Raw genomic sequence first — 17,456 nt, 5'->3', positions numbered from 1 at the left:
GCAGCAGCTATACATCAGTGTGTTATCAGCATTATTCTCAGACTAAAGCCAAAACACTGCACTGGGCCAAGTTACTAGGAAGAAAATTAACTGCATCCCAGCTGAAACCAAGACACTGTTTTATTAATTTACATTAGAGTAAAAAGACAGTGAAATATGAAAATATAAAAACCTATTTCGTCCTTCCAGCTAGCAATAGGTCATCCTATTTATATTAATGCCCAAGTAACAAGCTAAATTCACTAAGGCCCAAAGTGAAAAAATCTGTCTTGTAAAATGTACCCTGCAGATTAAAAACTCCCAAGAAATTAAAAATAAATAGAAAAAAAAAAAAAGGCAAACACAAAACTGAACTTTGGAAATATTCAGGAAGCTTATTCCTGAACACTGCAGGCTTGATATTCCTCAATATTATCTTCTGTTTAAATGAGACTGAAGAACCCACTGACCTCAGTGTTAGTTGAATTTTGCCACTTATAAAGAAGCAGGATCAAGCCCTAAAAGAGAATTCACCGCCTCTGCCTAGAGGTTTTATTATTGCAGAAATTACACTCAATCTATCATGAAGTCTGCAGTGGCTTGGAGTGTGACCTCTTTCAAAGTGTTTATTCAGAGTATCATTTTCTCCAGGTACTTGGTGTGTCTGCTTTTCAAATATTCTTTCTATTAAAGACAAAATAATTCTGAAAAATAACTCAGATATTCTGAACATGTAAAATCTGAATATGGACTGCTTTATAATACCAAGAGAGGCCTCTCCTAAAATCAGAATTTCTGCATGCATTATCATCTAGATGTCAGGGTGAACTACATAACAGGACTCTATGTCTGAATTAAAACAGACTTTGGCAGGAAAAAACACACTTCCATAAAAGTGGAATAAATCTGTTCACAGAGTTGATCCTAAAATCCAAAAGGAGCAGCAAAAATGTTTCAGAAAAATATTTCTATGATCAAGATACAATTCACTCTATTCAAGCAGCGCAGTGATTCCAACCAAACAGCAAGTATTTAACATTTAGTACATTTTTAATAGCAGCAGTCCTATGTATTAAGCATGGAACAACGTGAAAAGCTGCTTCCAGCTATATCTAACTAAAAGACCTAAACGTTACTCTACTTGCTCATACAGCCTTCACAAATAGCTGCCCAAAAGGGGACAGAAGAGTTTTCAAGATCATTTGACATAGAAACTTCAAAGGTGTTTATCAGTAAACACACACAGACAGATGCATCTGCAAGAGAAGATGCAGAAGATATATTACAGGGTAAAGCTGATAAATACCTCTAAAAATCATGTCAGTTACCACTAGAGGTCTACCCACAGCAACTGTGACACTGGTGTAGGCCACTCGCAAAAGTATTTAGCAGACAGATACTGGTATCTGACTAAAATACAAAGGTGCATCTAACCTAACTCCACATTGCAGTACGAATGTACCAGGAAAGAAAAAGAATCACTCATTTCTGTTTCTGAATGAGTAATTGGAGAAATGCTGCTCTATATAAGAGCCACCTGGTTAGCACTGCACAGTTGACTTACAGCTGTTAGTCTGAGTTGCAGGTAAAAAACAATGCTGCAAAAGGGTCAGATGTATTGGTGCTGTCCAACAGAAGTAACCCAGAAGTAAGCAGCCCCAAAAAAGATTTCTGGGATGGAGGTCTGTAGTGTGACAGACTTATGAAGGTATACAGAAGATGTCAGGTGCATTGTACAAGGAAGATGTGCAGACCAAAAAATTTCTAAATAAAGCAATTAAAGCTTACATAGCAGGAATTTAACACACAGTAGGGTTATTGAGTGGAGCATGTGTTATCAGCATTAAATTAATTAACCAGTTAGAAGTGACAGACATATGACAGCCAATAAGAAACAAAAGACAGACTGTATTAGAACTCATCACATGCTTATTAAGAGAAGAAATAGATTGGATTCAAGTTTCTGAACTTACTTGCTGTTCTGCATTGCTCTATTAAAGGCACTGGAGGGTTAAACACAGTTTTGAGTCCTGTTCTGCAGCTAGCCATTTCTGATCTGAGTTTGGTCCCTGGCAGAAGTCAGACTGAACAGATTGAGCAGTCTCCTGCTGCCCATGGGTGAGCAGCTGTAGCTGGGATGTTAGTTGTCCCTGGGGAACTGCGAGTAACTGTTTTTATTAATGAGACAAATGCAGAACCTAGGAGGAGCCAGTATAGGTCATCTGTGCATCTGAACCAATACTGAATGTTAAACACCATAATACTTGAAGAAGCCTTTAAAGAAACCTGTGATTTACAAGATCCTATGCCAGGCAACAGAACAAACAGAAAACCTGAGTGTTTTCACAGAATCCAAACAATGTCTGTGACTAAACAGAGAATACTCCTATAACCAACTGCTATCTAAGAAGCTTAAGAATTCAGACAGCAAAACACTGCTAAATCCAAAGACACATTTCGTACTTCACACAAGACCGCATACATCCAGTGTTGTTATTATTTTAAATACGGTGAATGATTTTATTTATTTTAATTATAAAAGATGCCCTGAGAGTGCTTTTTTTTTTTTCAAGAACATGCATGTACATCATTGTCCTACATTTTATTTTGAGTAAATCATCATTCATATTTTTACATTATAAAAAGTAATCACACACGCATATGCATTCACAGATCAGATCACCTTTATCATACACCAATAAATTTTAAAAACCACATATTTCTGATATCAATATATTTATGCTTCTTCCATTCTGAAACAGAGAAGCTGACAATAGCTTCATAAGCTTTCTCTTTAGTATTGGCATAAGTAGAACTCTTTAAAACAGAATTGCATGTTTTCCCACAGGCAAATTTTGATAGAAACATTAGCATTAATACAAACAAATGCAGATGACATCACTGAAGTATGATAGCTTGCAATAGCAGCTGATTAAAAACTAGTTCCAGCATTATAAATTATTCAAGTGAAAATACAATCTGAAATACTAAAAAGTAAAACAGGTATTTATACAACAAAATTTATGAAATAAAAGGTTTTTTATATCATCTGAAGACATCTGCTTTTAGATTGCTTTGAAACACACAGTATTTTTATGAACTTTACTTAGTACTTGTAAAAACATTACCTCCAAATTCACAGCACAATGCTACTAAAGTTTATGATACAGACTGATCAACTGTTCTGGACTTTGGTCTTAAATTAAGTTTGAATATTCCTTAAAATGTGGGATTACTTTTGCATATTCATTACATTTCCTTCTATTCCTTGCATAAAACAAGGGTTCTAAGAATTGCTGAAATTGTAAATTAGCCAATTAAGTAATGAACATGTGTATTCTAAATCCAAGAATTTGAACTACAAAGGCATAATTGAAGAAAACAAAATCCTCTCTTTACCTGCAGCAGATTAAGAGTACATAACTGAAGTTATATTTCATAACATTTCACTACAACATTAGCATTCTGCAACTGTTACATTATTTATTGGAACCTATTTTACATCTTGGGATTTTATTTAAAAGACTATAAGTTTGAACATTGCAGGATGCATTTTATTCATTCCAGGCATTAGAGAGTCCTTCTGCTGCTCCCACCTTATCGCACCAGAACGCTGCTTCTACCACTTTCTGGTTCCCTTTTTTTCCATCAGAAGATCTTAAAGAGTTTGATTTTCTGGATTTTCTTCATACAAAAGAAGAAACACACATAACATGTTTTTGCTATGTTTTTAAATAACATAAACTGCTATTGTGTGTAACATTTTAACACAACTCTTAGCTGCTGTACTTTAAAAATTACTAGCTGCTCTAATGTACCCACTGAAGAAGCCAAATGGACACATTCTGAGGGCCTTCTTCACAAGAAGGGTGTATTTTTCTCCATTAAGCTTTGTACAGAAGGTTGTGTAGAGGTCACTCTAAGTGAGATGTTAAGGTAGTCCAAGAAGTCTACTGGCTGCTACAAATAATGCCAGAAGTCTCCATCTTAACCCATAATAGTCTGGGGAAAGTGGAGATGGGCGAGAGAGAATACGATTTATTCCTAGGTATTCTGCTGACCATGTTAATTGGGCAATTTCTGATTTTTCATAGACTTAATTTTTAATCTTTAAATATACTGTTCTCAACTTCATAATTGTAGCTGTGTCAATTATCAACCCATTTTTATTGGTCAGAAATATGTCAAAGACTGTATCTTAACATTTAGAACACTATAGTAATATTAATTTGCATTGATATTTTACAGTACCACTTACAAACAACACAATATATTGTTCTGTTTCACATTTTTTTTTAAATTGCTGATGAAACCCATCATGATAATGTATCAGTGTCAGAGTACCTACTAGCTTCATCTTAGAAATGGGACCCAAACCACATGCCAGACCCACTGGACCTCAGAAATCTTAGCATCTTGAATAGCAGGATGAAAACATGATTAGAAGTTTTAAGTAGCCAACTCAAAAGTGCAGTAGATCAGTGGCAGAACTACTTTATCTTGTGCTCAACTTCCTAAGCAATCATATGAGTGAATGAAAGACAATACTTTGAAATATTTATGCATATAATGCTTACTAAATGGTCACACACCAATGTGGATGTCTTAAAGGTCAGTTGAGGACATCTTAGGAAATACTGATATGGAATCATAGAATCATAGAATAGTTAGGTTTGGAAAGGACCTTAAGATCATCTAGTTCCAACCCCCCTGCCACGGGCAGGAACATCTCACACAAAACTGTGCCACCCAAGGCTTTGTCCAACCTGGCCTTGAACACCGCCAGGGATGGAGCATTCACAACCTCCCTGGGTAACCCATTCCAGTGCTTCACCACCCTAACAGTAAATATCAATTCATTATTACGAAATTGATTTCTATGCAACAATAAATCTACTCCCACTTTTTAGAGGATGGAAAACCTGTACCCCTCTTTCTTCATTGAAACTGACTTTTTTATTAATATGTGTATATTTAGTACCAGGGCTGATTTTCTGAACAGAAGAAAAATAAGAGGTAGAGCTAAACATGTCTGTAGTCAACAAGGTAATGTGGATAAATGAACTGAACACCAACTATTCCTGTATCTGTACCTCTTAATATCTCCTTATAGAGCTGCTCCATTATCTGATGAAAGTACTGTTAAGTATTGGTCTAGATTACAAAACAGAAATTGAATCGACAGTGCAGCAGACAGTATGCCAACTTGAGAGATGCATTTTCCCATAAGAATATATAACATTAAAACTCCTTTTCAGTACTAAATATAGGTCATCCTAAGCCTGCTCTTCTTTCTCTAAAAACACTATACAGTTTAGGGACTTTCTGAACTAGGGAGAGCATCCAGTTCATGGTGTTTGGTCAGATACTTACTTTCAAATAGTCTGCTGTTAAGGTATTCACCAATGTACCTCAATGGTACACTGAGACTCAAAGCCAAGACTCTTACATTCCACTTTCCTGCCTGAAGACAAAGGTACAAACTGCTCTGTGTGAGTCTTTTTCTGTCCCTTTGTACTCAAGCAAAAGATATCAGTTTTATTTTAAGTGATAGATAGAAAAGCCTTTGCTTTGTGAGTATTAATCCATTTATTTTCCCAAAAATTTTGTGAGACAGATGAGTAATTGGAATTTCTGCAAAAATTTATAGCATTAGAACTAATTTTCTGGTTTTAAATAGAAGGAACAGACGTATACAGTGATTAGAGTGAAAGCAGATGGGGTTTTGACCACACAATTTTTGAAAATATTGAACACTCTATGTCATTTTATGTACTAAAGGTACACGTCCCGCTTACTTTATAGATAGCTGAAAACATCCGCATGACTACTGATCTAACATTGAGTTTGAAATCGTGTGCTTTGAAATTAGTGACCACCTAATGATCGCCTATAAAAAGTCTGAAGTACTGTGGGTTAATACTTAGGAGAAAGCATTAGACTCTGGACAAGGCAGGGGTAGAGCGCAGTTTGAATTGGTACTTTAAAGTACTTGTGCTGTGAAACCACTGACTCAACAGAAACAGTCCACCTTCATTCACCACTTATCTTCCAACCTTTTCTACAAAGAAAATCCAGTTTTAAAAACAATAGGTCACTATGCAAGCTTGATTTTATTCCAGAACAAATTTACCTTGTACAGTGAAGGTGGTAAAATTCCAGCAGAAAAATACTATGTAATCACACAGCAAAAGACTGTGTATCATAATATAATGTACACAAGTAGTTGAACGCAAGCTGTTTAGAGAACAACTTCACATATTTGTTAAAATTTTGAGTGTTTTATTTTGCAATTTGGGAATTTTATTAACTTCGATATGTGAGTAAAGGTGGTGACAGGGGGAGTGTTTTGGCTTGTTTTTTACAGGAACATGAAAACCCCAGAAAGGACCACTAAAAGATATCACTTTCACTATTGTTTTCTCTTTATACCTAGCAAACCAGTGTAAGGTGTTTTCTCTTTCCTGTCTGGTGTAGACTCCATCAACACATCTATCTCAGCTCCATTATCTTTGAGGCAAGTTACAACCTCACATCCTGGACTCTTCTTTTATCCTTGGTCTTTTATACCTATACAGACTTCCAAGGCCCCGGCTTGTATTTCTCCATTTTTTTTCAGCTCCCAGTTCTAGTTCCTATTACATTTAAGTCTACTTTCCCAACCTCCATTTCTTGAAATAGGTGGCTCCTTTCCATTCTCCATTCTGACTTGGCTAAGAAATCAAATCTCCAATAGCAAAGAAAAATCTCAGTTTGAGCACCCAAAATTACAGCCAGTCCAATGACACTAATTTAGAACTACAAGTAATAGTGTGAAAGGAATATGAAGTAGCTGCTAGAGTCTACAGATATTTGACTAAGTATGTACATATCACAGCAAATTTCTAGGACTTACAGTTTTATCACAGGAGCAAAAAAAATCATCTTTGATTTCATTCTTGCAAAATGTTGAACAGTTTAGGGTGAAGTTTAAAGAAAACCAGCCTAAGGGAGGTGCCTAGCATTGAAATTTTTTCATCTAAATGATTAAGGTAAGGCAAAGGCAGCAGCCTTAATGACAAGTAGCAGTACCAGTTCAACATAACTCTCAAACACAAAAATACAGAAGTACATAAAAAGGAAAAAGAAAAATGAAATCATCTAATAATGCATATTTTCTATTTCTCCAACTATAGGCAGCTAAATCACTGTGACTGTAGTTACTATACATCAAATGCAACAACCTTCACTTTGTCACATTCCACCCTCCCCATAATGCTCCAGCTGAATGCAAACGTGCAGAGGAAACAATGCAAAAGACTAACTGAAAGGGAATGCAATCTTAAAAACTCTCGTAATTGCACACATCCCATTTTTACCATGTTTATTTAGTATTTCAAAATCTGGGTGAAGATGTATCATAAATACAGGCTTAATCTCACATGGGTCTCTTCAGTTCCCTTTGAAAAATGTTACCCATAAGCTTGATTTAACCTCTTGTCAACCACTTACAGGTTCACCTTTCGGGTCTGAATCTCCTTATTTCCACTGCTCTTCTGGTCAGCTGAGTTATATAAATTGCAAGAAGAACTGGAAGGGAAGGCAGTATTCCCACTGTTACCACCAGAATGAGTCTGGAATGAATCATCTGAAATAAAGAGTTGCAGTTCAGAAAAGAATTTTGTCTGAAAAATGTACACAGAGAGTAAACAGAATGAGCTGGTTTTCCTGTGGCAATTGTAGCATATTTCCTATGGCACTAATCCAAAAGTTTAACTTTCTGTAACAGAATGGTTTCAACTTAGCATTTCTTCTTCTTTTGTGGAAAAAATGATAAGTAAAAATAACTAGAAGACACATTTTGAAAGATAGGATTAATACATTTCATGTATGAAAACAAGGGTATTTAATTGGCCAGTCTTAAGGTACTTAAAATGTATCTATTTAATCCAAGATAATCATCTATTAGTACTGAATGCAAAAAAGACAGGTTCCTCCAGAAAGCCACTAATCTCATTCCAGTCTTTAATGATCCATACTTTTCAACAGCAAATGCAGAGAGGGGCACTTCCAAACAACAATTTCCCTCTCCTAATTCAAGAGAAGGTATACATAATAACCCTTTCCTCATGTAAAACGGGTGGAGGCAAATTGCAAGACCAACCTTTTTATGACATCCAAAATATCAAGAGATGTCAAGTACATTTTATTTTTACTACATTTAGATATAACTTTAAACCTACATGTAACAAATACCAAACAAAACAAAAACCAACCAAACAAAAAAAAACCACAAACCCAAACAAACAAAAAGCAAAACAAAAAATGCAACAAAAAAAAAGAGAAGTAGGCTAACTAGACTAGCATTTAAGTGGCCAAACATATCGGATATGTATTATTCTATGTTCTTTAGCAGAATGGTATCTTACAGTATGCCTGGTAAATAGGGTATATGTGGAGCCCACATATTCAGCACCCCCCCAAAAAAAATCATATAAAATGTAATGGAATAACCTACTTACCAGTAAAGGATAACATACAATTCTTTCCCATTCCTGATACTGAACACGTGTATCCTGTAGCAGAGCTTATACTTAAAAAAAACAAACAAACAAACAAACAAAAAACCCCACAAATAAATTAAAACCAAACTGTTTATTTCAGAAACATGTTTCTCCCAATTGAATGACCCTGCTCTTTATATAAAATTGGAGGTTATTTATGAGTTTATATAAAAAAATTAAATGAGAAAGTTATGCTGAAATTTCTTTAGACTTTGCAGTTCATATTGAAACTTGTTTTACTTTTGATAAAAGGTGACATATTAACTTAAAAGGAATACATGAGTAGGACTCAGCATGCCTTAAAGTGATATATCTTCCTTCAGTTCAAAACTGAATCAATTAAACAAGCTGAAAAGTAAGGTCACAATTCAGCGAGCACATCACTACTTTTATAGAGCCTTATGCATATAATTTCATAACATTTGCCTATGAGGTAAGGAATGAAGATAATAAAGATACTTAGGACACTTGTCTAAGGCGTTGTATTTTGGATGTAGTGCTTGAGTACTGAAAGACTGGCTTCGAACCAACTTGGATTTTTTGTCTTCTTTGCCTAAAATTGTAAGTAGGAAATTTTTTTTAACATATATATAATTGCATTTCCCCAGTAATTAAAATAACTTTTAATATAATTTTCTGTCAACTTTTGCTAGCTGAAGGAACTGATTTAAATACTTCAATAACAATAAATAAACTTTATGTCACTTATTTATATAGTAAAGATTAAACTAAAACTAAAAAACATAGAAAACATTCAGTTCTAGGAGTGGAATCACTTCCTATGCATAGAAGGTTAAACTAGCCCACAAATCCCAACAGCAGCTTTGCTGGGTTTTAACCTGCTGATGTGACACCAAAACATTCTGGAAGATTTTTAAAGAGTTCTTACCTGCTGATGTAGCAGAAGAGCTTCCAGGAACAGAGAGCGTGATCCTTTTTGCCAACACTGATGAAGTTTTACTGTCTCTGCCTAAAAAAAATCCAAGTATAAATACTCCTTTCTTAAAGGTTAACTTTAAAAAGAGAAAGATGTTGTAATGTATTACAGGCCTGGGGTAAAGAGCAATAATATCAAATCCAGTGCTACTAATATTTCAGAAATACCACGGACAAGTACGTACACTACATGCTAAAATTAAAAATACCAGAGAACTAAAACTGTCATGTGTTTTATTAATAAAGCCAAAAGTCTTCCCTCTAATAAAATGAGGCCAGTATTTATAAGTATATTTAGAAATATATAGAAAAAAAGGTTTATTGCCACTTTTTAAAACTCTATTTACTGTATAAATTGTTTTTTCTCTGCTCCTTTCTCCTACTTTTGCAGAAGAGCAATACATGCACAAACAAAATGTACACAAATAAACTTACGTTTCTTTTCAAATATTTTGTTATTAATATTTGTAGATCTTCCTTCATTTTGCTGCTTCTCTTTTTCTAATTGTTCCTAAAAAATGGATAATTTTCTTAGTTATTCCTCAGAAAAAAATAAATTGTGTTTCCAACTGGGAATTGCTTCCAAATCACCAAAATAACAATTTCTTCTCTCTCCAACTTTTAGTACAGCCCCTAGTGAATATTTTGATAACCAATCAAGTAGAACAAAATTAAATCAGGGTACATAATCTATATAAATGTCACATTAAAAAATGTTGATTGTAATTATGAAGGAACCTCAGAGCTGAGGTTTTGCATTTGATAAGCCTTTATGAAAACAAAACCAAGTATTACAATTGTTCAAGTATAGGGAATTCCGTTGCCCTTCTGTAATATTAGCTAGCCTTAGAACCTTTTGAGAGTACATTCATAGACAGAATGTAGTGTTAACACAGCTACATCAATAACTTCAAAAGCCAATACTTGCTTCTGGATTGCTGCTGAACAGACACCACTCCACCTTCAAAATGCTATTTAATGTTAGCTTATTTTCTGTACTATGTTAATAATAAAAAGTTCCAAGTGAACCATAATTGTTCTACTCTATTTTTATTTTATTTTTTTTCATTTCATTCTAATTACTAACAAAGTTAAAAAAAGAAAAAAAAAACATTCAGGTCAAGGTTGCTGTAATATAGTTTCTATTAAGTCACTTACTAAAATTAAGGAAACATATTAACATATTCAGTATTAAAATCTGCAGCACTCAGATACATAAGTAGGTTCACCCCTTCCTCATTTGTTTGCAACATAGAATAATCAGGGCTGGAAAGGACCTTAAGATCATCTAGTTCCAACCTCCATGCCATGGGCAGGGACGCCTCACACTGGACCATGTCCCCCAGGACTTTGTCCAACCTGGCCTTGAGCACTGCCAGGGTGTCACAATATACTGTATACATCTCCAGTACCTCAAAAACATGCCTCTCACAGACAGTGCTTAATGAGACCTTTGTGATACAGAAGGTATGCCCATTTCAGGGGTGTATATATATATATATATCATAAAAATACAGGTGCTCTTCTAAAGTCTAGCTGCAGAAATAGGGTAAAAATTGTCATTACAAAATACAAGGTAACAAAGAGCATACCAGGGGCTATTTTACCACATCCCCGGACTGCTTTAACCACAAAAACATTTATTTTAACTACCTAAAAACTGCTAAAGCTAAGTTCAAGTCTTGAATATGTATGCAGGTCTTGATAACAAAGCTTGAACCTTCGCTACGCAAGAGAAGACATGCAGCACCTACTGACATCAGCGGGCCAGAAATACAGGCTCTGTAGAATCCCAAATTGGAAAAAAAGTGGGTTTTGGACAGTCTTGAACCTGTTCTGGTTTACTACAGAGCAGCTTCATTTTCTCAAATCAGAGAAACCATGATAATGAAATTTAGCCTCTTCTAAACCCTATCAGCTTCTTAGCTTCTCCCACCTTTGGGTGGAGAGGAGCTAGCGGAAGAGAGGACTGCAGTAATCTCATCTAGGGTTTGTGAAAATGTAGTAGGCTAAGTGGCGAAGCGTCTGCTGCAGCTCTCACTTACAGACATGACTGAAGATAGTTTTTATGAGCTGGAAAACTGTTCTGCAGACTTCTCTTCCAAATCCTAAGTAAGTAACTTGAAGCACCTTTTGCTCTATACAACCTGCACTAAATCTCCCTCCTGAGAGGCGGCACATATCAGTGGCCTTTTTTCTGATTAACAAGAAAGCCTGCAACACACAGAGCCTTCTTTGGCTTCCTTGGCACAAATGTTAGGGCATTCATTGCTTTGCCTATGGAAGCTGTCTGTCAGTTCTGAGATGTTTCATCATTTGATTTATTATGTTAGACACACCTGAAAAATTGCTAAGCTCCCGCAAAAAGATTTCATAAAGTGTGCTGAAGGGCTTGGATTTTAGAACTATCAAGGCATCACAGACGAATATTTTTCAAGAAATTAGTTTGTTTTCTAACTGATACAGTAAAGTTTAGGTAATACAGAAAAGGAAGTCATATGTCATATGTCTTAACCCTATTGTAAATTGTAAAATGAAACTATACACAGATTATGAACCTACAAGGTGTCTTGATAATGTGCACTTCCTCTACCTTAAAATTATTGCCTCATTAATATTTAGCTACAAACTAATAAAAAAAGGACCGATTATACTCATAAGATATACCATTTCCAAAAGGAGATGTTCTTGTCTGTCTTTTTCTTGATCCAATAAATCATTTTCGTAAAATCTTTTCTGAAACTTCAAAATAAAATCAATAAAAAATAAAAAATCACTTTATGAAAATGGGAATTAAAAGTATTTTGTATTAAAGTTACTGAGTACTTACAGCATCTACAGAGATCTCCATTCTGTCCAATTCTAACACCGTCTATAAAGAAAATCAAAACATTATTGTTACTCAGCAGCATACTTTCAACTAAGAAACTGTCCAGCTAGGAAGCTCAGAATAGTCATATTTAAAATTAAGTATGCCTTTTCTTCATTTGAAGCCTATTGCATTTTTTGATACACATACAGTTAAAAATTGTCAGAGAGTATTCTCAGAGCCATGCTGAGACTCACAGACTAATAACTGACAGACTATCTATTTAGAATTCAAACTACACTCAAGGAAAGCATAGAAGCATGAATGGCTGGAGCATGGAACTAGGAACCAGGACTACAAAAACAACTCAGGAATTTGTGGATAAGCCAGGATGCTTCACACCCAGTTTCTCCTGCAGACTGGCCCTATAAAGAAGCCACCTACTTTAGCTACTTCGTATCATGGCTTACTTGAAACTAAGCATGGTCATCCCTAAAAGATGTACTTTTTCATGAATATTCACTGTACAAAGACATTTGTAACATTTCAAAATCATGCATCTGTATATTGCAAATATGTATCTCTAGATACCTCTACCTCAAAAACTTGATCATTTTCACTAAAGTTGATATTTAAACCTATCTTTAGTCGTCTGTTATTTTTCACAAACGGCCATTGAGCTGAAGTCCTGAATTCCAGTCACTATAAAATAACCGCAATATTAGCAACCAAGGAAACACCTGCTCTCAAATTTGACAGAATGCACTGCACTACATCTTCTCTTAATTGTCCAAAATTATATGATAGACAATGAATTCTTTAGTCTCCTGTTCTCACATTAAGAGAATCAACAGAAAGAATAAGGTTGATCATCTTTTAACGATAACCCCAAAGCAAAATGCTGCTGGAAAAGAAAAATGCTTACTCTTTTTACAATAGTCAGGACATCTTTGTCTTTCTCTTGACACAAAAGTTTCCTTATACATAACTCTAACTGCTGAAGTAAATGTTTATCAGTGGGTATCCTCAGAGTAGATTTAACTTTTGGCAACAAATAGCATAACTTCATTCTAAAAAAAGAAACAAGACAGTATATATTTGTCTTTTCATGCAATGTTTAATAATCATCATTAATTTTTGTATTGCATGCTAGCATGACATACAATAATGTTAGTAGGTTTGATTTTCAGAAAATTTTGTTGTTTATGTATTGTTTCCAGACATACTGTAACATTTTCAAAAACTCCATAGGTCAGGAAAAGAGTCCTATATCTGAAAGTCAATAAATATTTCTCTGGTTTTGTTTTGTTGTTTTTTTTTTTAAATGGTTATCATTTTTGTTTTGACTGAGTGTTTGGTTGGGGTTTTTTTGTTGTCGTTTCAGGTTTGAGTGTTTAGGGGTTTGGGTTTTGTTCATTTGGTTGGTTCATTCTGCTAGAATGATAAGCAGACCTCTAGGTTTTCAAAATTATCTACACATTTATTTATCTGTATCAGGTACCTAAATACACTGGAAATCTGGTTAATCAGTATAAAGCAGCCAAATTCTCACCAAAACTCATGTAACTGCACTTCCATACAATTGCAAGGATGAAGGAAACTTTGTGATTGATAACATTTGAAAAGATTTTCTTATACAAATTCATCTTTCTGTTTTCACACATTCAAAACATTTTATTCTTCACAACTTCCATTACAGAATTACACCACTCTGTGAAAAGCTAGAATATCTCTCTATGCTCATTTTAAAATCATGACCTAACAACTATGTCTGACTTCTAAACTTCTGTCCACTATAGATGGTGCATCCTTTCTGTAAAAAGTGTTAGGGAACAATCCAGGAAAGAATTATGACAAAATTAATTTTAATGTCAGTTAAGGATTTACAAGTTATTTCAAGTTTCCATTAAATTTTAATATTGTATCAATAGCGTTTTTAATAAAAACATTTGTTGAAAGCAAAAAAAAATTAAAATACATATCAAATTCCCTTACATTTTTCTATTTTTTAACTTACTTCAACAATGAAATAGAAAACTTTAAAATAAGGTAAAACCGATGCTAACTTGTTAAGCTCAGATTACTTTAAAGAATTGCTTGTGTGTTTTACTTTGCATATAAAGCGATTGAAATGGATGGAAATTAATGGAGACTGTGAAGTTACATTTCTCTCTATACCCATGAAACAGCAAATTACTTTCTTCCCACCTACAGTTGGCTCCTCTGCCTCACTGTTCCTTTCAGTCCCAAAACCTGACATTTTTGGTGAGTTCCCCCCAACACTCAGATTGACCTACTTATGTGGTTTCCAACATCATTCCCACAGTGCCCTACACCTTTAATACTGGTTACCTTAAAGGCTCTGTACATTTTTACTCAAGTCCCATTATTTAAGCAAGACATGAAACCTGTAGCAATATTTCTAAATATAGCATTTAAGGTTTTTATTTCCTGTTCACTGCTGCATACTCTTTGTACAGTACCTCACATTTGCCACTGGATCATGTGTAAGTTCAAGAACAGGTAGAAAGAAGTATTTACAGAAGAATGATTTTGAAAACAGTTCCATAATGAATTCACATGTATCTAAAAACCGAAGTCTGTTCCAATAACTTTTTCCTTGGCCCAGTTCTGAAAAATAACAATGCACAGAAATTATCTATTAAGTTTTCAATGTCAGAGAGATAACTTTTCAAAGGTTAACCCAACATTTCAAAGATGATAATCACACTCATCACAAGACACACCTTCCCAGCCTATCTCAATTCTTTATTTCAGTGAAAAACCACCCTTCTGAATTCAATGACCACACCTGTCAGTGAGCATTGTTTTTCAGAAATACAGTCAGGCTCTTTAACCATTTGAAAACGGAGAAATAGTAATTGAACTAGCTACCGTGTTGAGCAAAGCCCTGTATGCCATCCAAACCATGTCACTGGTGTATGAAAATTACTGTGTAAACTTTAAGGATTGCTAATGAGAACAATTCAAAAATTCTAACCTAGCTTTAAAACACATGGCATAGACCAGAAGGTCACCTTAGGTGACTAATCCATTCATAAATTAATCTCTGAGAAGATTTATTCAGCACTTCTTATGATGAAGCCTCTAGAGAATTTTATTTCTGTAGAGGAACTCTGTTTTGTATATTGCAGCACTTTCAGCTGAGCCATTTTGGATTCAAGAAGCAGGGCTGGAGGGGGCTTGGCATATTATCAGTTTCCCACATTGCCACTTTCCCAATTTATTTGCCCAAGTTTCAGATATTCCTTGCATATGCACTATGTTTTGCCTGGTGGTAATACGAGCAACTGAATGCCTTTTAAGTGTAATCCCTCCAATGAAGGCAGAAAGTTACACTGAATGTATACAACTATATATAGAAATAGATCTTTAGTCAAGACTAACTGGCATCTCTACGTAATCATGGAAAAATTATCTTACGTTCAATCAGTTTCTGGATAACCTCATGCCTCTGTTCTTGTTTGGGATTATAACGCAAATAAACGCAGAGAGTTCGAGCAGCTGCTTTTTGGACTGGTAGGACATTCTTGAGAGAAATAAAGGGAACACAATTAAACATACCTGAAGAAATATGACTAAAAATGTATAAAAAATCTAGAAGTAGAAAAAAAATAGCTAAAATAGCACCCAACTTTATAAATTTTGAAATAATTGCTATAATGCCATGGGTAATTGGGAAGTTTGGCCAATCAATATCACTTCTGCCTAAGGTGTTTATTCAGTTATTTCTTAAAAGCCTTGAAGTATTTCATGTCTGGGAGGTGGCTTCTATATTAAAGGTGTTAGAAAATAAAGTATCTCTTACAACAAACATTCATTATCAGAATAAAGTGTTCTTTCATAAGGAATGAAACACAATGTGATATAATGCATGGAATCAGGAAAACGAAGGCATGTCTCAGGGGAAAAGGTTTTGATTTACCTAGAAACAAATTGATAATGAGCACAAGGAAATAAAAGAACTTTTGGGTGGGAGGAAAAATATGACAACCTGTCAATCCAAATTTTGCTACTCAAACTGGGGGGAAGTTCTCAGAGCAATTTCTCAGTCATATTAAAAAAAACACAGCCTGATATACCATATGCAATGAGAAGTAGTACTTTAAGACAATTAAAAAGTACTACACATAGCAAATATATGGTGGTCATTGTTCTAAATAGCATAAAGAAACAAAAAAAAACATGAAAGAGACAGGTGGGCTTACATTTGTCAAAATGATTGTCAACATTCTGTGAAGAAAGCGGTAATAAATCTGATCACTTGATATGATATGAGGGAGACATGCATATTTTTGTAGTAACTTCTCATGAGTTCTCCATTTCAAAGAAGTTGCTGCTCTTTGTTCTGCTGTTGTTAATGCCGTAATCAAGTCAGGAATAGACAATAACTAGAAATAAAAATATAAACATTAAAATAATTTTACATGTTCTAGCTTTATGTCATGTTACCATGCTTAAAAAGCACATCACAACAATACATCAGGGGAAGAGATTTTTAAGGGGTCAGTTAATTCCTCTCCTCAGACAGGATCAGCTACACTGTGACCACTTCCAGCAGATGTTAGCCTAACTTGGTTTTAAAATAATGTAATGGTTGGGTTTAAACAATCTTCCCTAGCAGTAAATTCTATTTTACTACTCAAAAAGCTATTCCGATACCTAACTAAATAAACTTTCATTTCCAATCCCTTCTCCTGACAAAGAAAAACTGATCACTGTACCCTTTTAGAGATATGAAAGAGCATTATGACAACCTCTTCATTCTTCTCTTTTTCAAATCAAATAAATTCCATTTTCCTTCTAGCCTTTTGATTTTGCAGTCACTGTTCTCAGCTCCCTAATTGATTTTAGTAGGAATTAGACACCTTTTCTTAGTGGGAAGCAAAGACTTTGCAGTAGCCAAGCTAAAGTCTCTTTAGCACTAAGCAAAATGAAAGAGAGTGCCACATTTGACATTGCACTTGTTACATGCCATATAGATTTTCAGCAGTACATTATCTGAAAAGTTCACATTTTAAATTACACTCTCAACTTTTCTCCATACGAGAAAATAAATTTATTCATTTCTTATATTGTTGGAATATTTCAATTTCTCCATACACTTAAGAAGTATGCTCAAAACAGAATCTTGAAGCAAGAGATGATCTTTTATGTGCTATTTTACA

General features: G+C 34.6%; 1 protein-coding gene across 12 annotated transcripts in view; it reads right to left on the bottom strand.

The window, feature by feature from the left end:
• The window catches only part of PPP4R4 (protein phosphatase 4 regulatory subunit 4), an 84,097-nt gene that overhangs the window by 16,113 nt on the left and 50,528 nt on the right, over positions 1–17,456 (bottom strand). For 6 of the 12 annotated variants that reach the window (XM_057413341.1, XM_057413344.1, XM_057413347.1 and 3 more), the window contains 12 exons: positions 16,497–16,679; positions 15,712–15,817; positions 14,751–14,898; positions 13,193–13,337; positions 12,289–12,330; positions 12,126–12,200; positions 9,894–9,969; positions 9,412–9,492; positions 8,982–9,075; positions 8,481–8,551; positions 7,471–7,606; positions 2,495–3,663 (listed from right to left, as the gene is read on the bottom strand). In XM_057413341.1, the coding sequence (XP_057269324.1) occupies positions 3,534–3,663; positions 7,471–7,606; positions 8,481–8,551; positions 8,982–9,075; positions 9,412–9,492; positions 9,894–9,969; positions 12,126–12,200; positions 12,289–12,330; positions 13,193–13,337; positions 14,751–14,898; positions 15,712–15,817; positions 16,497–16,679 (1,287 nt within the window). In that variant the 3' untranslated portion in view covers positions 2,495–3,533. Of the gene's footprint in view, positions 1–2,494; positions 3,982–7,470; positions 7,607–8,480; positions 8,552–8,858; positions 9,076–9,411; positions 9,493–9,893; positions 9,970–12,125; positions 12,201–12,288; positions 12,331–13,192; positions 13,338–14,750; positions 14,899–15,711; positions 15,818–16,496; positions 16,680–17,456 lie in introns of those variants that run through there. The other 6 variants (XM_057413343.1, XM_057413346.1, XM_057413342.1 and 3 more) reach the window with 6 other exon arrangements.

This window comes from Pezoporus wallicus, unplaced genomic scaffold, assembly GCF_028554395.1.
Source record: "Pezoporus wallicus isolate ANWC-B61680 ecotype Strahan unplaced genomic scaffold, APGP_CSIRO_Pwel_v1 contig_3017, whole genome shotgun sequence".
In the NCBI taxonomy this organism is placed as follows: domain Eukaryota; kingdom Metazoa; phylum Chordata; class Aves; order Psittaciformes; family Psittacidae; genus Pezoporus; species Pezoporus wallicus.
The sequence above is the reverse complement of the archived record's forward strand: the minus strand, read 5'-3'. Positions and strand labels throughout refer to the sequence as shown.